This window comes from Pteropus vampyrus, unplaced genomic scaffold (assembly GCF_000151845.1).
Source record: "Pteropus vampyrus isolate Shadow unplaced genomic scaffold, Pvam_2.0 Scaffold100, whole genome shotgun sequence".
Taxonomy (NCBI): Eukaryota; Metazoa; Chordata; class Mammalia; order Chiroptera; family Pteropodidae; genus Pteropus; species Pteropus vampyrus.
In genome coordinates, this window is record NW_011888881.1 from 2,562,645 (window position 1) to 2,586,395 (window position 23,751).

Sequence of the window (23,751 nt, forward strand, 5' to 3'; positions counted from 1 at the left end):
ATTCACAGCTATTCCTAATTCTAGAAGAGCTGGCTGCTCTGCCTGTTAGGACTGTGGGATGACCAGCAAGCCGAGGCAGCAAGGGCACGATGGAAGAAACAGGCAGGTTTTGGATGTTTCAGCAAAATTGCACAGAGTGGTCAAGATGAGTGGCCAGAAAAGCTGCGAGAGCTAAACCAGTGGCAGCTGCCGCAAGTAACAGCAAGAATCACTTTTATTTGAGGGGAGGCGTGTTGTACACCTGTAACGCTCCTGTGAAACATAGAAATGGCCCTTGAATCAAATTCCAAGAAGTCAGATACGCTAGCAGAGAGAAGGAGACAGTACCTATGGAACATTTTTAATCACTCTGAACTTTCTAAGCAATGAAAATAAATCATTTCAAATTTTTAAAAAATAATTTCATCTGAGAATTGTATATTCTTTTTTAAATGCTCCAATTGCATAGCTACACTATTCTGAGACAAATCACAATTAAATTCTTGCCACTTCTAAATAAATGATAGTAACGTCCCCATGAGCACATCATATAATTTTTGAATAATTAAGAATCTGACAAGGAGAAAAGATTCCAAGAAACCAAGAGGGAAGACAGTGTATAAATATATCCTTTATACTCACCAGCAGTGCCTAAAATCCAGTCTAAATCTGACAAGAGTTCTAGGGGTATCTGGAAATGTACTTCTGAGAACCCAAACGATAAAAAGCAAAAAGTGATGCAGATACCTGGGGAATCTAACACGACCTTCGGAACGACGAGAGCCAAGCAAGAGTCTGCTGGTGCACCCTCACAGCCCTCTCTCCCACTATTTCAACTCATTCTCCTTTATAGGAAGGAACTACAGAACCAGCTGGGGGCGGGGAGGGGAGACTCCAACTGCATAAGCTAGCAGTGGACAGCAAATGATGCTGTCGCGAAAAAAAAGTCAAACGGTAATTTCCTTGCCAGAGATGAAGTGAAAATGGGGCAGAGGCTTGTAGGTAGTATAAATGAGGGAAAACTGATCCCTAAGCCATATGGCAGCTGTCGGGGGAATGAGAGCTGAAGATAGGAACACCATGCTCTGGAACCTGGAAAATGGCAGGAGCGCGTGGTCCTGGGCTCTTCACACCCAAGCGGTGATGACCTGACGGGATGCCCGCCTCCACTAGGGTGGTCTCTTACAAAGAGACACGCTTCATTCCTCAGTCAACGGGAAGCTCGCAAAGAACTAAAGCCCATGCCACGAAAGACTGGAATCGGTTAAGAAGCCCTGTGCCAGCCAGATGACCTAACATTAGACTGAAGATGAAAAGAAAAAGTCCGATGCTACCTCATCGAGTTGGGGGCGGGGGAAAGGGTGAGCCGGGCAAACTGAAGAGGAGTCCAGAGGGGGCCCACCCGCTATGGACGCGCGGCGCCCCCCAGCGGGAAGGGGCTGGGAGGCAAAGCAGCACACAGGGGCTGCCATCAATCGGTTCTCTCGATGGGAGGCGTGAACCGATCTGAGAATCTCTCCGCGGGCGACCCCTCCTGTCCACACGAACGGAACTGTGAGTGTCACTCCAGGGAACTCGGGGCCTACCTGTAGCCACCTCGTGGGTCCATGACTCCCAGACCACAAAATCTGACCACAAGGACTCTGCCACTGACTCCTCCACGACTTGGGCAAGTATGCTCCACTCTCAAACCTCTGGACCCGAATCTGCACGTCTGTCAGAAACGAGCTAAATAAATGCTAACGGTCCTTCCAGCATTCAGTGAGGCTTATGTGGAGCAACAGACCGTTTCCTGAGGAGGAGCAGATGAGCTCACTGCGGCTGTTTCCAGTCTCTGTCTTCTCGCCACCTAAGAAATCAACTGGAAACACCACACGCTCCCAGCAAAACTTCCACGAGTAGCAAAGACGAAGCAACCTGTCCCTCACTGGAGCCACTCACCATCCAGCAGGTCTTCCTCGTCATCCCTGCCGTGCTCCTCCACTGCCACCTCCTCCTCCTCCTCCTCCTCTTCCGCATCCTCCAGCTCCACGTCCGGGTCCAGGTCTGGATCGCTCCCTGAGGCGGATTCGTCTGACATGGCTCCCAGAGGTCCTCAGTGGGCATTACCGACTCATGGTCCGCTGCAGGGGTCCTGAGCGAGAGAAAGAGGCACCAGAATCATCAAGGGCTTCACTTAGGGGCAGGACTCTTTCAGAGAGGAAATGGCCTGGAGCTTTTCCGGGCAGGGCGAGCTAACCTCGCCCGAATTTCGGCCTTCCCCACGAGGGCGCTGGCCCTGAGGTGTGCGCTGGTGACTCTGCCCCGCTCAAGCTTCCCTTAGCTGCTTAGACAACAGCTTTAAGTGAACAAATGAACGAACACACCACACACCTCAGAATTCCCGTTTGCTCGTTCCTTCATATGTCACTGTTCCCTGAGCACCAACTCTCTGCATCTATATATCTACACACACACACACACACTCGGCTGTATGACTGCAAGCACTATACTAGGCTTTGGGGACACAGCACAAAGCAGAACGAAGCATGTTGGGGGGTCCTGGAGGATGGTGTGTGCCAGAAGGAGCTGCTATTTTTATGGGTCAGGGGTGAGGGGTTATCACTGAGCAGAAGCCAGAGGAAGAGGGAGCCCCACAGACCTCTGGAGGGAGATGCTCCAGGCAGTGAGCAGAGCCCTGGAGCGGGCGTGACAGGCGCTCCGGGAATAGGAAGTGGTCCTGCGTTGGAGCGCGACGAGGAAGACATGCTACTCCGCAGCCACCTGAATGAAGGCCTTCCAGTGGGCCGCTGGCTATCTATCACACTGTCACTCCTTGAGGCATGTGAGGACCCTCAGGCTTCCCGTGGCTCAGAATGCCCCCGTGCCCATCTCTGCTCTCAAGCTCAGTCCTACCTCTCGGCCCAGTACCAGTCCATTTCTTCCAAAAAGCCTCTGTCAACTGCCTGGGTTTCTGGGATCATATTCCCTCTTCTGAACTCCGTCAGTCATGCTGACCGTGCTGACCACCGAAGACTTCATATGGGCCACCTGGCAAAGCAGTTTGCCTTCTTTGGTTTCTCACCTCCTGGGCCACCAGCAAACCCCTAAGGGCACTGATTTAGCCAGGAATCGTTTCCTTGTATCCTGGAGCTAGAAGCATGTCCTATTCCGATCATTAATTCATTCACATTCACTTCCTCATCTGCCAGCCTGCTCTATTATGTCTAACATGTGCCGGGCACTGTGCATGCCTGTCTGTTTCTCTCTCCACTTTACAATCAGCTATAAAGGTCATTTCTTCTTGAAGGGGGATAAAAACAAGGCAAGGAGAAAGCTAGACAGATTGCTCTGTGATATAGCAAATATAGCAAAATATTAACATAAAGATACACTGACCAGTTCTTTCCATTTTTCTGTATATTTCCAATTTTTCATAATAAATGTAAGGGAGGGACACAAGATAAATAATATTCCACAAGACAAACTGCTACAGACAACCACAGCAACAATCAGGTCATCCTAAAATTCCTCCCATCTCCCAAAATAAAAGCTGAAACAAGTCTCTAATTATTCAACACAAAAAAATGGTTCCAGAACTGAAATCTCTTATTAAGGTGTAGACACAATTTGAAACAGGACTTCTATGTTCTCTTGAACAGAAACAGAAACAAAAGGAAACAAGCTGGCTCCCTCAGAGCTGTGGAAAACTAGAACTTAAGTTTAAGACTGCTCCTTTTAAAACCACAGGAATTATGAGTGTGTATGTCCTGATGGGACATGTACTCAGCCTTTCAAAACAACTAAAGCAAAGAACAGCTGTGAAATGATTTAGTAATAAAATTTTAATTTTAGCATTAGTAACAAAAACATCCACAAACGGCATTAAGGCACAGGGAAAAGAGGCGATCCACAAGTACAAATTAATATAACTAATGCTGAGCTACTGTTGTTCACTGAGAGACAAAGCAGATTCTAAATCTTTAAGGGAATAACTATCTTATGTCTTTAGCTCATTGCCTTTCTTAGAAAGGAAGTAGTAAATCAATTAGATATCAGCTGCTTTGGAAGTGAAATTTATTTCTGAACATTCGTAGTGAAATTTACTTCTGAACATTAGTATGATAATTGATCAGCAACCACTCTGTGCTGGGAAGTCAGCATCCGTAACCAGCACGACCTGAGCACGACCTGTTCCATCCCAGACTGCTCTGAGATGAGTGTTTTGCTTACAGTGTGCTTGCCGGATTCTGAGTGGCTTTTAGAGAACGGTTTTTAATTAGAAGCACCTTTAGGTAACCTGATGCCTGTCATCTTAAAGAAACGCTGAGGTGGTGGAAGAATGGCAAGCACTTACAGGTAAGTAGCAACAAGAAAAAGCCTCCTGTAAACCCCTAGTTAACACTGTCAACCTCAGCCTCACGCTCCAGATAGAAGCAAATGTCAAGTTAAACATCCAGCAACCACATGTACTATCAGAACAGGAGAGACTTTTGTCCGGCCCCCTATTCATAATGTTTTAACAACAGAGAACACTTTAAAATAGTAGTACCCAGGCCATCAGATGCCCATAACAGAGAAGCAACTGGAAAGTAATGGATTTCTTAAGTACCGCCCAATGTGGTTTTTCTCTTTCCCTCCCTTCTGCCAGACACTAAATATCTTTACAGAGATGACACAATAAATTCTTTTCGCAGCTCTTTAGAACCATAACAACTACTTACGGGGCCGTTTTACTGTTACTGTTCTTCAAAAACGCAACAAAAGGAGAATGGCAGGGGAAAAGCTGATCTTGGGGAAGAAGCAGTCAGTTACATTGTCTCTAAGGGACTCCACCCTCCCCCCAGATACACACAGACACTTTCATGTGGCACAGCCTTTCCGAACCCAGAGAAGGCAGCCTGATTCAAGAAATTAGTTCCTATAGAACTGATAGATGTGAAGGGGAAAAGTGATGTAAAAAAGCGTATCTTCCTGTTTGCTCTGTGCTGCATGTGAACACTGCTGCAGTCTCCAGCACAGAGGGGTTCCGACTCCGAAACAGGGAAACTATGGGCGTGATTATGGGTGTGCCACGCCTTAACAAGGACCTGTACTTCCACAAAACAAATCCTGGGCATCAATCCTATTTTGGTGAAACTAAAGATGTAGCTATTTAAAGGAACTCTAGAGAGAACCACTCTGAAAAGTAAATATCCAAACCCCAACTAATATGTTAATATCTAATATATAAATATTGGGTTTGCTAAAAGGAGACTATAAATATGAAGAAACCCACAACCAGTCCCAGTCCAGCCCCTCACAGCAATCCTGAGAGTGTAGGAAAAGGTTCTTCTGTCCTGCTAAGTTTAAAAACAAGGACACCTGTCCACAGATAGGTGCCTGACCAAGAATCAGTGGAACTAATCATATGGGCACAGTCCTTAGGCACAGCCCAGTGGGCAGAGTACACAGGAGGGAAAAAAACACAAAGATACACACACACACACACACCAGCAAAGCCTTTGTTCACAAAGCAAACCATGCTTGGAGACTCCATAGTGGTATGTAAAACTGTGGGGCACACAGCCTCGCCCCAGGGGGCATCCTGATCCTGCCTTTGACATAGAAGAATCCATTCCAAACTGCCATGTCCTTGTTAATTCTGGTGACCTTGACTAGTAGATTAGATTTCCTCAAATGATCTCGAAGCAGTTCCACAGCAAGTGCCACTCACACTTTTTTCCCCATAATGAATATAAACGAAACCATGGATTTATACTAATTTACAACAGGAAAAAAAAGTCTTTTGAAAGCATGAAAACATTCAACCTAAAACTTTAGGCAACACTCCTTAAAAGAAACCCATCAGTCAAAGAATTTATATAATTCAAAGACCAAAAACAGAGTTTGATCCCTCCATAGCGCTCCCTGGGCTCCCATAAGACCCTTCCTGGCTGCTGAGAGGCCCCCAGGGGCGGAGCTTCCTGTGTGAGACAAAGGCCCAAAGTGCACTTCAAACTTCCACGTGGCTCAAACGCCTTGGATTATCTGTCAGTTACTTAAAAACACATTTACTATACAAAGAGCAGCCACAGAACTCACCTGATACAGCTTAAAATGTCATTTGGAAATCTAATGAGACTTTCGGCAATTTGGAGCTTAAGACACATAAGGAAGGAAAGGTGAACACACACACTACACTCAGGACTCTAAGGAGCCTGGCCACAGGAGACATCGCTCTCCAAAAGGCAAAGCCGTCGGCTGGGCACTGGAGCCACATTTACACCACCAGTCAAGAAACAGAAATTGTAGCCACGGCTCTCCGGAAACCCAGCTGCAACCCCTCTCATTCCACCCCGAGAGATGGGCCCGATTCCATCTTCGAGATCCCTTCCAGATCCTGTGACAGCAGTCCTCAAAGGGGAGTCCAGGGATCCCTGGGAGTCGTCAAGACCCTTTTAAGGGAGCCACAAAGTCAAAATCATGCATGGGGTAAAGAGCCATGCCAAGTGCAAGACAGACCAATGGATTTTAGTGTAGAACACAGAAAGATCCTTGATATGGTTTCAAAATCCGTATTACGATTAACCTTGAAGAAACTACCACTCGTCATAGTTTTGGTACAGTATCAAAGAACACAGTAGCTCCCTTTTACCCACCGGGCATACATTCCAAGACCCCCTGTAGATGCCTGAAACTGAGGATAGTATGGAACCGTATATATACTATGGTTTTTTCCTATGCATACATATATATCTATGATAAAGTTTACTTTATAAATTAGGCACAGTAAGAAATTAACAACGATTAATAATAAAACATAACAATTATAACAATATACTATAATAAAAGTTATGTGAATGTGGTCTCTCAAAATACCTTACTGTACTGTACTCACCCTTCTCATGATGATGTGAGACGATACAACACCTACGAGATGAGAGGAGGTGAAGTGAAGGACATGGGCATCTGATGTCGCATTAGGCTAGCTGCTCTAAGGGTTACCTGCACTGGGTTACCTGGACAGTCAATCTGATAACTAGCACAGCTAATGCAAGTGGGTGGTGTATGTAGCCTGGATACAAGGGACAAAGGGATGGATGATTCGTACCCAGGGCAGGATAGAGCAGGGCGGCACGAGATTTCATCACGCTACTCAGAACTGACCACAATGTAAAACATGAATTGTTTCTGGAATTTTCCATTTAGTATTTCGTACTGCAGTTGACCATAGGTACCTGAAACCGCAGAAAGCAAAAGTGTGAAAAGGATAGACTACTGCACCCACAGTTATCTGAAAAGGCCATTAAAACATTCCTTTTTCCAACTACACTCTCCAGGTACTTCAACAACACAATAGTCAGCAAGGAAACAATTCATAGCAGACAGAAGCAAACCAGAGAATCCGCCATCTCTATTCATGTCAGACATTCTCAAATTTTCAAACGTATAAAACAATTTTACTCTTCTAATTGTTTTGGAAAAACAATTAGTTATTTTTTAATTAAGAAGTTATTTACGTTAATATATGATGAGTTTATTTTTAAATGAATTTTTTATATTTTATGAAAATGTTTTTAATTTCTAATACAGCAAATATTGACTAATATAACCCATATAAACAAAAGCTCTTTAGGGTCATCGGTAATTTTTAAGAGTATAAAAGAATCCCAAGACCAAAACATTGGAGAACTGCTGTTCCAAACAAGACTCTAAGGTCTACATTCTTTTCCCTCAAATGTTCAGGGGCCACGAAGAAAGAAAAATTGGCATTTTAAAAATGGAACAGAGGGCCATGTTATATAAACATCATAAAATATTTATTTATTTATTTATTTTTATCTTTACGATCTTTTTTTTTAATTAAGTTTATTGAGGTAACATTGGTTAATACAATTATATAATTTTCAGGTGTACATTATCATTTGACATCTGTATATTCTATTGTGTATTTACCACCCGAAGTCCAGTTTCCTTCAGCTACCATATATTTGATTCCCTTTACCCACTTTGCCCTCCCCCTAACCCTATATTTGACCCCCTTTAACCACCTATCTACCCCCTCTAGTAACCACTAGCTTATAGTCCATGTCCGTGAGTCTCTGTTTGTCCTGCTCATTTGTTGCTTTTAGGTTTATATCCCACATATAAGTGATATCACGTGATTTTCAACTTTTTCTGTCTGGCTTATTTCGCTTAGCATGATTATCTCAAAGTCCATCCATGTTGTCGCAAATGGCAGTATTTCATCTCTTCTTATGGCTGAGTAATATTCCATTGTATGTATGTACCACAGCTTCTTTAGCCAATCATCTATCATAGACACTTTGGTTGCTTCCATGAATATCGGTGTGCAAATATTTTTTTGGATATGAGTTTTCAAGTCTTTGGGGTAAATACCCAGTAGAGGGATTGCTGGATTATATGGTAGATCAATTCTTAGTTTTTGAGGAACCTCCATACTGTTTTCCATAGTGGCTGTACCAATTTGCAGTCCCACCAGCAGCATATGAGGGTTCCTTTTTCTCCGCATCCTCTCCAACGTTTATTACTTGTTCTGTTGATTAGAGCTATTCTAACAGGTGTGAGATGGTATCTCATTGACATCATAAAATATTTAAACAGTCCATATTACATTCAAATAAAAAAAACTATAAGAATCTGATATATAAATGATATACACAGGCTATTTTAAAAATGTAGTTAACCATCAAGGCCAAGCTTTCTCAAAGACTTGATACTACATTTGCAAAGTCAAATTTTTACTTTTACCACTGAATCTCTACTATCCACACTCCCTTTAAAATGGCCAAGGGTTCAAGTCCCTTATGTTGCAACCCTCAAAGATCGCCTGACTCAGGCCTTTCATCCAGGAGGTCACTAAGCAGCACAGCCCTCAGGGTCAGTCCCAGGGGTTTTGAACACCTAGGAGTAAAGCCCTAGGAGGCCACTGCTAAGGGGGGGCAAATGAAAGAATCATTTTATTCTCTATGGAGTCAGCTAAAAAAAAAAAAAAGGAGTCGTCAAGAGGAGGGAGCGGGATAGGAAGGTTGGGGGGGGCGGGGCGCGAACAATTGCGTTGGGAAGATGAGCTAAAGCAGGGATAACAGCTTTGGCTATGAGAAGTCTCTGTGCCATAGCCACTACTCCCCAGGGAAATCAGGGCTCTGAAAAGTTCTCTCTACACATACACACACTCACCCAACCACTCGTATGTTAAAACATCAGATCAGTGTAATATGAGTGAGGGTAGTACAAAAAGAAACGTTCCTAGATCTCTGAATATACGGGATGAAAAAAGAGTAAAAGCAATTCTGGCTCACTATGTTGCCATTCAACTTGTGAGCCCTGTATCTCTTTCCACACAGCTCTAACTTCTTAAAATGCGGATTACAGAGATAAGGGCCCACATAGCAGGGGCATGAATGGCCCACTTTCCTAGGCTTCCCAGAGCCTACGGCCAGCCCTGAGTCAGCCTAAAAGCAAGTCAGGTTTGTCTACTAGATGGTGAGACTGAAGAGGCTTGGAGAAAAGCCAAATCACACTGTGTCACGTCAGTCCAGTTCCCTATTGGCACCTCCGCTCCCCTGCACCAGCCTCTACTCAGAGCTCAAGCCCTCTGAAGCTCCTCCTCCTCCTAAATTCTACTGACCACGAAGCCCTGAAGCTCAGTCTGGGTGCCTTCAAACCCAGACAGATAGGAGCTGTTGCACAGAGGGGAGGGTTTGCCCTTCACAGCCCTGCAGTCAGCGTGAACTTTGGTAACGATTTCTCTGAACCTAGTCAACCTACCCACCAGACAGACACAACCCTGAAAAGCTCTGTGCAAATACCATTTCAACAAATTGAAGCTTTTAAAAATAAGACTACATAAATCCTTCTATAATACTATAAACACTCATTTCCTGAGTTGATGCAGATCATTTTAGATTTTCAATGATCATTTCTTAAAGTAGCCATACCAACATGGTATACAGGTTGCACAGTGTAGATTTTCTTAAATTGGTAAGTACTATAAATAAAAGTTATAATGAATGACTACTATTTTGTGATATATACTCATATTTTCAAAATATTCTACAGAGAAAATATAATATACGAATGTCATTATATTTAGATAGTTACTCAAGTTTTCCACTTTGGCTTTGCCAGTGACAGGGCATTCTGTGTACTTAGCTCCTTAAAGACAAAGGTAAACTCCTCTGGCTCCACTGCTCACAGTGCTAAAATGAACGGCAACGCTAGTCACGTGCAGACTCTCCTCCGGGTGCCTATGGTACAGTATGAAAATATATTTGGTCTTTGCCCTCAGTTCCTGGCAGAGCTCCCTAAACCCTAGGAATATTCAGAGTGATTGGAATGTCTTTTGTTATTCATATCAAGACCCCTTGCATCACACCGAATATATGCTAATGAAGCAACTTAGGGTTGGGCCCCTGGATAGCCTCAGGGAGGGACTGGTAGCCAGAAAGACCCAGTGACTAAAAAAGGTCAGAACTGTTCAGCCTCACCTACCAACCTTCAGGATCTGGGCAGGGAGCTAGAGATCAGGTCCTATTAAAACTCATGAACATCAAGATCTGGATTTTCTGGGTCAGCGAATACAGAGATGCTGAAGGTAAAACACCTGGAAAAGGCATTGAAGCTCCATGCCACACACGTCCCCATACCTTAGCCTATACATCTCTTCCATTTGGCTGCTCTTAGTTGCATCCTTTAAAATAAATTGGTAAAGTAAGTAAAATTCGTTCCTAAGTTCTATGAGTTGTTCTTGCAAATTACTGAATGGTCAATCAGTCAGAAGTATGCATAGTCAGGAACTTGCAACAAGCATCTGAAGTAGGAGCAACCTTGTGGGATGGAGTCCTTAACCCGCAGGGTCTGCATTAACTCCAGGTAGTTAGTGTCAGAAATGAAATATTAAACACCCGACTGGTACCGGAGAATCAGAGAATTGGTTGTTGGTGCTGGAAAACGTCTCAGTGCCATAAGGATTTAAGTGACAAATCATGGCAAAGTACAGCATCAAGTTTGAAGATCCCTTTCTGATTTCTCAAGAGCAAAAATAAATTGTGGTATTTACTTCAATGTGATAGGTAACTTGTACCTTTACACCACTAAATGTCATATTTCCTGCTGATTTAAATTAGTAATTAAATGGTACAGGGATCTGTAAATGGAAATCCATAGTGGATTCACCCCCTCAAATCACAAGAGCCACAGATCAACCAAATCAGTTTCCAATGGATAATAAAAACTGATTATGAGAATTAGGAGATAACTAGCAGAACCAATGAGGATCATTGGTGATCTAAGCAGTTCAAAATGTAGAGTCCAACCATCACCTATTAGATACCTCACCCGCTTGGCCAATACACAAACCCTTAGACTGCCAAATCTGTTAGTAGCTGCTAATGTGGAAGAATTGAATTACACAAATAAATTCCACTCAAATACAATCTCTTTCCTCCCAAGGTGGCAGTAGGTTCTCTGGAATGCCATGAGGGAGTCAGGATCACAGTGAGAACTAAAAGATAAGAGTCCTGGAACTAACTGTGTAGATCTCACCATATATGTAAGATAATTCTCTAAAAACTATTTCAAATTAGAGGAGACTGAATGCAATGTGGGATCCTGGGTTAGACCTTGGGCCCAGGGAAGAAAATAGGTACAATAGCCCAGTGCTGAGGACCATAGTGGATGCAACTGAACACGGACTATGAATTAGACAACAGTATTTTATCAATATTATCTTTCCTGATTTTAAGAATTCTTCTGCAGTTACATAAGAAAATGTCCTCAGGAAATACACGATGAAGAATTTAATGATAAAAATTAAATAACCTTCTAAAAGACAATTAACAAGGAAGAGAACAAAATCATCTGTTCCCAGTTCTCCAAAGATCTAAACATTTAAGAAACAGAAAACTATCTTATTTCAAGGTACAGATTTGAAACATTACCTATCTGACTATTCTCTACAGTTAATTAGTAACAAATTAGTAACAAACTTCCTTTCCTTTAAAACACGATAATTTAGGGTTAAAAAGACTAATTAAGCCTCCCAGCATCCCCATGCACAGACAGGATGTCCTCTTGCTAGGGGGTAGGTCTCTTCCCCTGGGCCCAGATGGAACTGGAACCATCTCTGAGGCAAGTCTCACTTGGGTTCCCTCTGGAAGGCTCTAGGTCTGATCAATGTCATAAATGGCACCCCACAGGCAGGTAGAAATTAGACGCCCCAGCTTGCCCTACCTTCTTTGTGTAGGTCTGGCCCAGTTCTGAACAATCTTAAAGGAGACTTATGTAAGCTACCCTAGATTACACTTTCCACTGTTACTTTGTGACCAAGGTTACTCAACCCGTGCCCAGTTCTTAGGCTCTTACACATACACACACACACACACACACACACACACACACACACACACACACACACACACACGCACGCATGCATACTTCAGCATTATAGAAATTAAGTAGTTTAAGATTCATTCATACCACTGAACCAATCAGAGTTACTTCAGAAAACTTGCCCTGTAAGTCTTTCTGAAGTCTAACACTGGACATAAGTACAAGAAAACAATGACATCTGAATATCAGCAAAGATAAGTAAAAAAGCATGCACTTGACCTAAAGGCAATACAGTGAAGTAGAAAAAGGCTTCTTCTTTCAAACTAATACTATAACTTCTCTGGGGAAAAGCACATGGAGTCTGGACAAAACTCAGGCTATAGATTTTGCAAGTAGAAAAGGATCTCCAGGTAAAACTTCATTTCTATAAACAGAAAATAATGGATGTTAACCCTTGGGAAGAAGGGCCATCTGTCAAAGACTGGAACGTGCCACAGATAAAGATGCTATCCCATGGAGACGAGGCCAAACTTCATTACACTGCGACCTTTGGCCAGGATATATTGTCATGTAAGAAGGGATGAAGGGCAAAGGCTGAAATGTACTAAAAGCTCGGGGAAATATTTTAAAGAAAAAAAGTGGCTGATAGTTATTTTGGAGAAAGAATGGTCAAAGGGAAAGGCAGAGAGGCTAGTGAGTATTCAGTGCCAGATGTAGACCAAGAAGTCATAAGACTATCTAACACCAAAATAGAATCAACAAAAATGCCGTTCTTGAATAACAAAGAAGTCTGTAGCAACTGAATAAATACCAAATCAAATTTAACCATAATTTTAAATGCTACCCCTAATACAAAAATGAAACATAGCATTATTATTCTACTAGGAAATTTACAATGCATTTCCTCCCCTAATTACACTAAACATCTGCCCCAAACACATCCACACTCCCTTACTTACCCTGGTGCCCAGGGACACCACTCACCCTAGCAAAGTCTGGGGCTGCACAGTTTCTCTCCAACCAGGGTGAGGCTGCACCCTGGAATCAAGCCCAAACCTCTGCTCATCAGCACTCACTATGCCAACTTACAAACAGTTGGCAACCACCATCCAAAACGATCCAGTCGACTGAGAGTGAACAGTAAAAGTGGAACACCTAGAGGCAGCTGCCAGGTCACACGGACAGAGGCTCAGGGCCTGTGTTTAAGCAAGAGAATTAATGAAGTTCTAATCTTCTGGTCATTCGGTCAACAAGTAGTTATTAAACATTCTTGTGACTCATTCTCAAGTAGACACTGCCCCAGCATGGATTTTTATTTTGATAAAAATGCCCCAAAAGAGAAGGGAAGTGAGTGACAGAAAAAGGACAGGCTGAGGCACTAACCCACCCTCCTGTACAAGAATGAGGAGAGCAACTCACTATTACATAACAGTGAAGCTGAACAAAAGGCCCAGCTAAGTCAGTGGTGACATCTATAGAGCGTTATAAACCCAGGGCTAGAGGCTGCCACTCAGCCATGCTAATCTAAACTACTGAACAGTCCACATCACAGTTATTTCCAGAATCTACTCATCCTTTCTCCTATTAACTGAAGACAAAAACACTGGCTTCCATAACAAACAAATCTGACAGGAGGGCCTCTTCACATTCAAATGTCCCCATTTTAAGGTAGCCCACTCTTAAGGAAGTTTACTTCATTAAGTTATTCTTGCACTACCTTAGCTATTACGCACTAAGCAAACCTCTACTTAGATTTTTGACTTGACATTAGTATTATACAAACTATTTTACTCTTTACAATAAATAAAATATTGAAATTATAAGTACCCATGCAATTTTACAAATTTTTTTTCGCATGGCTCTCTTGATCAAGAACTATGAAATACACTCCATTTCAAATTTCGAAATTAACGCAAACCAAGATTAAGTGTGTCTTTTTATAGCTTCCCCACTGATTCAACTTTTCCAGCAAAAGCCTGTAAAATTATCTGCAAAAGAAATTATTAGCTGAGAGTGAGTACTTGGATACTGGGTATACTATAGTCATGAAGTCACCAGAAAAGATTTCAGACCAACAGCTCTAGAAACTTTCCAGTGGAACCCAACAAGATGGCATTACAATGAAGAAGGCACATCTAACAAGTTAGACAAGGACTTTTCACTTGGCACCTTGCCGATGGGAGATCTTACGAATTCTCCCACTGCAAAGCACCTAGAAATGCGGATAAAGTTATAATGAGCATCCATTTTAAATGCACAGCTGTTTTTACACACACACACACACACACACACACACACACACACACACACACAAACAGAAATCCCCAAGGACCAAGAACGACAGGCAAACTAAAAACAGACAAGCACTTTTGAGAGCTGACACCACAGTAGTTATAGAGGAAGAAGAGAGTGCCAATGGGCCGCGGTGCGGAGTGGGAGGAAATAAGAGACGAAGCTAAAAAGTAGGAACTGCAGTCTCTACTTAGAGCCAGGACCTTGAAAAGCTGCACTCTCATGAGAGAGTGATGTAGAAAAATATCTAACCACCAACACAGAAGACAACATAAAAGCTTGTGTCAACCTGGGTCGGAGGAGAAAAAAAGAGGTATCCAATGGGAGTCTGTATCCGTGAGTCTGTCCAGGAACCAATTTAAGGTTGAAATATATACTTACCTACATGATCCAAGAAATCAACAAAAACTTAAGTGGTACCAGACAAGTGATATGCCCTGGTTGCCTAGAAGCAAAACATCTCTGGGACATATCTCAACCTGAGCCACATAAGATTCCCACAGATAAAATCTTATTGAATATGAGCTCACAATCCAAAAGTACAAACACATGAGGGACTAAGCAAACAAAAGCAAGCACCAACAGGATCAGACTCCTAAAAACATATGATAATACAACTGCAGATTAAAGGAGATAAACTATATGTTATCTCAAAAAATGCAGGAAAAGCTTTCATAAAATTCGAAACCCATTCATGATTACAAAAGCAAACAAACAGCAAACTAGACGAAAACTTTCATTGGATAAAGGGAGTCTACCAAAAGCAACCATCACATTTAGGATGAGACACTGGGCGCATACACTTTAAATTCAGGAACAAGACATGGTTGCATGCCACCAATATGTCTATCGGCATCAAGTTAGAGAGTCTAACCAACAAAGAAGACAGACACACAGAAAAAGCGTAAGAATTGAAACAAAGAAAGAAAATTGTCAACAGTCAAGGATCACATTATTTCGAAATAAAAAATCTATAGAAAAACTATTAGAAATACAGGGGAGCTCAGTAAAGTGGTTGGATGAAAGATCAATAAAAATCAATTCTATTTCTATATGTAGTCAACATCCATTTAGAAAGTGTAATTTTAAATACATCATTTTTAATAGCAGTAATCACCATATGGTATCTAGTAATAAATCTAGGGATATGTAAGACCTTCATGGGGGAAAAAAGCATAACACTTCACTTAAAGACATTAAAAGAAACCTAAATAATCAGAAAGATGTGATATGTTCACGGATGAGAAGAGACTATTATAAAACGTCAATTTCCCATAGACTCAATGCACTTCTAATCAAAATCCGAAGGCACAAAATGTGCAAACTATAAAGGAAAGGTCAACGAATTTTACTATATCCAAAATGAAAATGTCTGCATGAGAAAATACCAGAAAGCAAAGACAAGCCACAGTTAAGGGAACAAACTACAAGCAAAGAACCAGTAAAAGGGCTGGTATCCACAACACATGAGGAACTCTGAAAAACCAGTGAGAAAGAGAGAAACCTAGTAGAAAACTAGTCAAAAGATATGACTAAGTAACTCTTAGAAGAGGAAATCCAAATGACCAAATAGCGTTTTCCACACATTAGGTAAAGTTTTTAGCAAACTGTGACAGTAGCTAGAGAGGCTGCTAAGCAAGGGGGATTCTTAGAACTAGTGGGAGCGTAAATTGTTACTTTCAATAATTGGAAATATCTAGCAAGATGCCCACACCCTGTGACTCAGAAATGTTACTCTTAAATTCCAGAACAGGTATATAAAGCAATTTTGAATTTACATTGTGTCACTGTAAGGATCCGTGAAAAATCAAAAGCAATCTAAAATATTCATTAACAAGAAAATGAATATATTATAGTCCACTCATCCAACGGAATATTACACAACCTGAAATAAATGAACGAGGAGGTAACATAAATCAACATGGATAAACTTCAATGACATTAAGTGAAAAAAAGTTGCAGAAAGATAAATACAAGACGATAATTATTTACATAAAAGTTTTTTTCCTTCTTTTATTTGATTTTTTAAATTTATTTATTTAATTGAAAAAATGATTTAATTCCCCACCCCCATCCCATCTACCTCTCCCCTCTCCGCTCCTCCCTACTCTCTGGTAACCACTAGCCCATTGAATAAAGTTTTAAAATATACAAGACACACACTCAGTGTTGTAGAGAAATGTAGTAAAAGAAGGAAAACACACATGGGAATAATATATAGCGTCACCTCTGGGGGAAGGAGGGAAATGGGACTGTAAGTTAAATATCTCCAACCTGGTTGGAGAAGCAAAATTATGGTACAGTGTTGAGATATAACAAAGTTGGAGGGTCATAAACATGTATTTATTATATTATTCTGAATACTTTCCTATATGTTTTAAATAAACAATAAACATATAAATAATAACTACCTCCACCCAAAATAGTAAATAAAAGTTCTAAAATGCAGCCACCCCAAAAGCCATTTTAGGGGCATTAAAAGTTTTTAAAAATCAGTCCCAGCTCGATGATGGAAACTTGGATAAGTGGAGGTTCACATCATTCTATGTGGCGACCCAACCTTAAGTCACCTTTGTCAATTACTCAGGAAACCTGCTATGGCATTCTGATCCGAGCAGAGTTCCACAGGAATGCTGTTTCGCAAATTCTATCACTTCTTAAAATTCTCGCACTAGTTCTAACTGGATTAATATGCAATGATTTTTCTTTTAAGTACCAAGAGTCACCGTTTGATGGACATAAGCACACTGTGAAGAACATCCTTGCAGGGCTGCGACAGGACAGCAGACTCTCCTCCTCGGCTTGTGCTGCAGCTTGTGCGGGACGGCTGGGACGACTACTGGGGAAGGACAGATGCCCGCCCAGAAAGTCGACGGTGCACTGCCTCAAAGGCTCCTTTCCTTATCATCAAGAGAAGTGAGGCCCACGGACTGGTGGCAAGCACACTACAAACAAAAGGTCTGATCGCAATCAGAAAAAAATAGGAGAGACACTGAGGAGGTTCAAGATTTATAGGTGTTTCTGAAGCTCGATGCCAGCAACTTCTGTGGGCTTCCCAAAGCACCTGAGACTGGTGATCGGACAGCAGTGCACAGAAGTGAGGCGGAAGCTTTGTTCTCAGCTCCAGACGCTGCCTGCGGGAGACCCACGCCCTCTACTCTCATTCAACCAAACGTGAGGAAATAAAATGAGGGAAACCTGGATTTGTAGGAAGAAATCAAACAGGATCCTCGAATGAAAACTGTTTCTTAACAGCATCCTATCATAAACGCACAAGTAACATGCACGACATGTTCCCTCGAAGCTGTGACTGTCTCCTTTTAACTCTTTACCCTCGTTATACAATCACATCTGGGCTAGTTTCTTCAACAGGCTATGTCTGGTTTAGCCAAGAAGCCAATATCCATGCTTTCCTGAATCCTAATATTGATTAGCTTCTTCTTTGGAGGGTTAAAGGAATGAGCAGACTCCAAGGGCCCCTCTTATGTCTCTTTTCTAGTCCCCCTATTTCTACCTACTCACTGGGTTAACACTTGGCAGTCATCCCAGATAACAAATCTCACATCTTCAGCTTCATGTAATGAGGACCCCGAATCTACTGCATTCTGCTAACTATAGCCGCAGTGAGCATTTGTTGTTTTCCGGTATGAGGCAGAAACAAGCTGGCTGTTCGCTTTGGGGAGAATACTCCTGGCCTGTGGGTTTCCTAAGTCCTTACTGGGTCCTGGCAGCAGCTTCAAACACTTCACGGAGCTCATATCTACATGATACATTAACACCACGATAAAGATGTTCTAGCCAGCTGCCTCAAAACCCTGAAAAGCCCATTAGTAGCTGAATCGATTATGTAACTTTGCTTTCCAAAAGTTATCTCCTTCTGGACTGCCTCTAAACATGACAGGAAGTAACTAATTTTTAAGTAAGGTTTGAAAATAACCACAGCATGTTTAGGGAGTTATTTGCGAGGAGCTTCAGTGAAAGGAGAGGAGTCATGACCTATGGAGGACAAGCTGAGGCTCTGGATTCTCTACTGCCTAGTAACCGACCCTCCCACATCTGGGCCTTCCCAGTGGCAGGGAGACTCAACACTGCCATTACCTGCAGACTTAATCAGTTAAAACTCACTAAATGTACCATCAAATGCTTAAGCACAGAAGAGTTAAAAAGAAACAAACCATTCTCAGCAAAACGGTAAGGCAAATGCTAGGTATTACTGCATTCTAACTACTGACCCTAATCATTTTTGATAAACACACTCGGGCAGCAAGCGAGGAAACATGGAGACCACGACATAAAACAAACCAAGAGATCCTTTTACTAAAACGCACATCCTCTGTACCCTGACATAAGAGGTTCTGAGATCTTGGATCAGGCTGGTCGATGAAGTTTCAGAGAAAGAAAAGAAGTGATGACTGAGAACGAACACTTGGGAAGATCTTATATCACATGAAATCAAAGCCATCACTTAAGGATTCAGCCTCCTAGGTACTAGTCAACAAAGAATACTGAACAGTAAGGTCCAATTTTAAAATAAAGGGAAAAGATGGTTCTACCCAGACAGTCCTAGTACTTCCAAGTGCCAAAATCACAGAAACCTCAGGCTCTGAGCGTATATCCTTCGTGTCAGAAACTGACCCTTACCCACTTCAAGTTATTAAAACTGACAAAACAGCCTATTGCTGTGGAAGCATTGGTGGTCTCTGGAATGTCTCCTTCTGGAGAGTCACATCTCCAAATACTCTGTTCGGCTCAATGAAAACTTATTAAACAACTCCCTCCCACTGGAGACACAAAGATAAAGAACAAACACGGCTCAGGTCAGGTCAGGCTGAGCATTAAGAGGAGTGTTGCCCAAAGTGAGTTTTGAAGAAAGAGGTGGACGGGTAGGTAATTTGGGGGTGTTGGGTGAGGACAGAAGACTAGAAGTATAGACTAGAGAAGACTGGGGAAGAGGAGGGAAGGTTCAAAGACAGAGAACTCTGTGAGCAGAGGTCTCCCAGGAAATCCACGAAGTTTGCGATCCGGCAGCATAAATAAAGCAGGACGCACAGGAGAAGAGCAGGAACTACACCTGGAGAAGTGACAGGGCCAAGATCATGGCGCCCTGATACACGCTAAGGAGACTGGATTTTATCCTATGAGGAAGGTCAGGATGACATGATCAGATCTGCACCATAGAATGCTGGATAAAAGCATAGGTATATGCTGTTTCCAAGTGAAAACAAATCCCTTCATCTCCCTGGGCCAGTTTCCTTAACTGTAAAATGGAGGTACCCTCACCTTCCAGGAGTACGAAAAGGACCAGGCAGTAAATGAATACAAATGCAAACTGTACTATGAAGTTGCACAGCTCAGTATTTAGCACACTGTAAGTACTGAAAACATGGTCTGGAAGAAAACTCTGCTGTAAAAAATGTGGCAGATGGAATAAGAAGAGACAGGAAATAGGAGCCAGTTAACAAGCCAGAGGAAAGACCAGATTTGAGAACTACTAGGGAGGTAAAATAAACAGGCTAGCGGAGCACTGCTCTTCGAGCCTCAGTGAAAGAGTGAAAGACACATGAGGTTTCTCCTCCAGGTTTCCCTAATCAGGCCCTCAGGTGCTGTGGCACTTCCTCCTCTGAAAACGGCCCAGGCTGGAGACCAGATGCCACATGCAACCCAGCCTTTACTATCAGCACTGCTGCAGAGGCAGTAGGTCTATCAGAGTGGGACCTCTTTGGTGTCAGAGAGACCCAGGTTAATGGCACCATTTAACTGGAGCAAATTATTTACCTTCTCCTCAGCTGGGATAATGACACCTACGCTGTGGGTGCTGTGAAGATTTATGAAACATATGACCCAGCAACATAATAAGCACTCGATAACGAAGCACAACAGAAACAAATCCCACACAGATGTGACTTACTTTACAATGTCTCTCATGAAAACACTACATCTATGTCGCAGCTCCAGCCCATGGGGAAGCCCCAGTGGCCGGGACAGCCCAGGACACACCACTACGCTGGTTCTCACATAGGCAACCGACATTCCATTTAGGGAGAGCCTGTTTTTATTTCTAGTATGTGTGTAACATCTTCCGCCAGAATATGTGCTATCTGGTTTCTAAACGAATAAAACTGGTTTGGGGAACTCATCTCTGGAGACGGCAGCTAGGATACTGTACAATTTTACCAAAAGTTAAGTAGAAAGTTGGCCCCAAGCCCAGAAGAGACATTCCTCCCAGACAAAACTGAATTAACCAAGCCTACAAACAATGAGTAGATAAAACAGGGAAGAACACAAAGCCAGAACAAGCCACACTGAAAGGCCCTCTGAGTCAACAAGGGAACCAAGTGGGGCTCTGGAAGGTATCAGTTCAGACCAGAGGCAGTCAAGTGAGTCAAAAGGTCACCAAGTGGAAGACGCCAAAGTTACTAAATGAGAAATATCTGGGACACAGGTATTCTCCCTGTTAAGCCAGAGATAAGGTTTACGGATGCAATAAGAACCAAATGCTCTATCCACACTGAGATTCGAGACTCCTTATGAGAGGTAGGCAGCTGGAGAGAGAAACCTGGGGAACGAAGAATATCTGTAGAGACAAAATATAAACACATTAAATGCGAAAGAGTAACAGTTTCCACTTCAAAAGCTATTTTAGTGATGTTGCTGTTTCAGAGATTCGTTTCTCGTAAGGAGTGTATTGATTGTATACTTCACGAAGCAGTCTTTGCTCCTTCCCCTTAGGAGAAAAGAAAGTAAGAGAAGTGAATCTTCAAGGGAGAAAAACTTGCCAAAATACCCTCGACATGGAGTAGTTCTTTAAGATGCTGCACATGGTTTTGATTAAAAAAAATAATAAATCAGGCCTTCCTCTAAATATCTAAAACGTTCTTTAAAATATTTCATCTGAAATCTCCATTTCAGAGTCAGTAGATGAAAAACAAGTCTACGGGGGCCATCTGTCATCTGTCAGATGAGACCAGCTCATGAGTCTCTGATGAAGGAATCTGGGCTGAGAGCATTGGTTGGGTCGAGTGGTGAATTCGAATTCGCCCTCACTGGAGCTTGCGAAACAGACTTGGTGACGTTCAGGAACAAATGTACCAATGTGTAAAACAGACGGCTCTGCCGAAGAGGCTCCTGACCTAGCAGAGGAAGAAGAGCCTTTCTGAACATAAAGTAGATGCAGCAGAGCAACTTTCAGGGGAAGATTTTCAAGACCGTTTTTACAAAATAACGTGGTATAAAAAGCACGCAAAAAAACCTTAAAATTTAGATCCAAATTTTAGCAATAAAATTACACAAATGTAAGTATTTATATATGCATAGTAAAAAGACAAAATAGAAACATACCAAAAGGTTAACTGATTTTTATCTCTGGGTAGTAGTTTTACAAAAAAAAAGTTTACTTTCTTTTTATTCATTTGTTTTACAGAAAATAAATAAGACTTTATAATTATAAAATCAACACTTTATACATGTATTCTCTCTCTGTAAAATCAAGTCATCAATGAACAAATCCTTGGCCTCATCCCCATCCTTAGCAGCATCGTATTGTTCAGGCTGTGATGCCCCAGCCACATCCACATCCAGTAGCCAACCAAGGCAAGCTCTCATGCTGCCAACGAAGGTCACTGGGTACCTACTACAGGGCCCCATCTCAGCCGGGGCTCACCTGAGGCCTGAAGTCAGCATGTGAAAAAAGATCATCCATAAAGTCACCCTTGAAAAGATCATCCATAAAGTCACCCTTGAAAAGCTTTTTTAACTGCCCACATAAATACAGCATAGTTTTATGTATGTATTCCTATCCTATATACCAAAAACAATTCCAAAAGGGTATAATATTCAGAAATTAAACCCATCATGTGTTTTGATGCTTGGACCAGTCCAGCAATTGTATGAAGATTTCAGCTTGCAGGCGCTCCCTATTCCTCCTCCTCCTCATTTCCAACAAATCTTTTTGAGTCAGCAATTCTCTATGGCCCTCAATTGTTAATACTTACCCATCACCACACCACCTAAACAATTTCTCTTCTGCCAACAGTCAAGAATTCTTTCTATTTTTTTAAGAATTCTTTAAGTTTATAGGTTTTGTTAATCACACTAACTTTAATGACAATGACTGCATGCACTGCCTATGGATACGCACTCACTGAGTGAAATGGTGAGTAGGAATTACCTCGTCATTTAAATCATTATTCCTCCTCTTTTTCCTTTCCCTTTTGCAAAGTGTAGAGTTGACTTTAAGGTAAAATGTTAGATGTAAAGCCACTGTAATCAGAACTCCGGGTACGAAGAGTGCACAAAGGGGGTCTCTGTGCTGGCAGGCTTACTGTCAAGCTAGTTAAGGAAACAGTTACGACTATATTAATGGATGATAGAGACCCCAAAGGCACCAGAGTTCAGAGAGGGAAGCAACAGAGTCTGAGGCTTGGAAGCTGTTGGAAGGCTTCCTGGAGGAGGCAGACCTTGTGACAAACCCTGAAGCGAGGCAGAATCAGACAAGTGAGGAGGGGAGGAGAGGACATTCCACAGAGGAATCATGGCTTGGATCTGAGATGCATGGAAAAGGCAGCAAGTATCAGGGTTTCCGGAAAGGGAGATAAAATTACTCATCCATAAATACCAACTAAGCATCTGCTATTGACTGATACTGGTAGTCACTGAAGATACCAGATGAGAGAACCCTGGTCACAGAGCGATGACTGGAGCCCTCCAGGGACCATCCAGCACTGACACAGGTCTGTAAACATCCACCGTGAGCAACCTGCCAAGTACAACAAACAACTCAGGTTCTTCCTGGACTGATGAATGGCAAACAGTGAAAGTGCAGTGTGTCCGCAGAGTGGAAGGTTTATCGTTCAGAAGTAAAAGGGGATGAGGTGCGATTCACACCACGCCGTGGACAACCCTTAAGAACGCTGTGCTAAGTGAAACAAGCCAGTCGCAGAAGGCCACATATTATAGGATTCCATTTATCTGAAATGCCCAGAATAGGCAAATCCATAGAAACAGAAAGTAGATTAGTGGTTACCAGGGTATAGGAGGAAGGGAGACTAGGGAGTGATTGCTTAATGTGTGCAGATTTCTTTTTGTAGTAATAAAATGTTCTGGAATTAGATAGTGGTGATGGTTACATAACCTTGTGAATACACTAAAAAACACTGCATTGAACAC

The 23,751-nt window shown here is 42.3% G+C and overlaps 1 protein-coding gene across 1 annotated transcript in view; it reads right to left on the reverse strand.

Moving 5' to 3' along the window:
- The window catches only part of RAD54L2 (RAD54 like 2), a 94,372-nt gene that overhangs the window by 57,735 nt on the left and 12,886 nt on the right, over positions 1–23,751 (reverse strand). The window contains exon 2 of the mRNA XM_011364748.2: positions 1,921–2,113. Within this exon, the coding sequence (XP_011363050.1) occupies positions 1,921–2,059 (139 nt within the window). The 5' untranslated portion in view covers positions 2,060–2,113. The remainder of the gene's footprint in view (positions 1–1,920; positions 2,114–23,751) is intronic.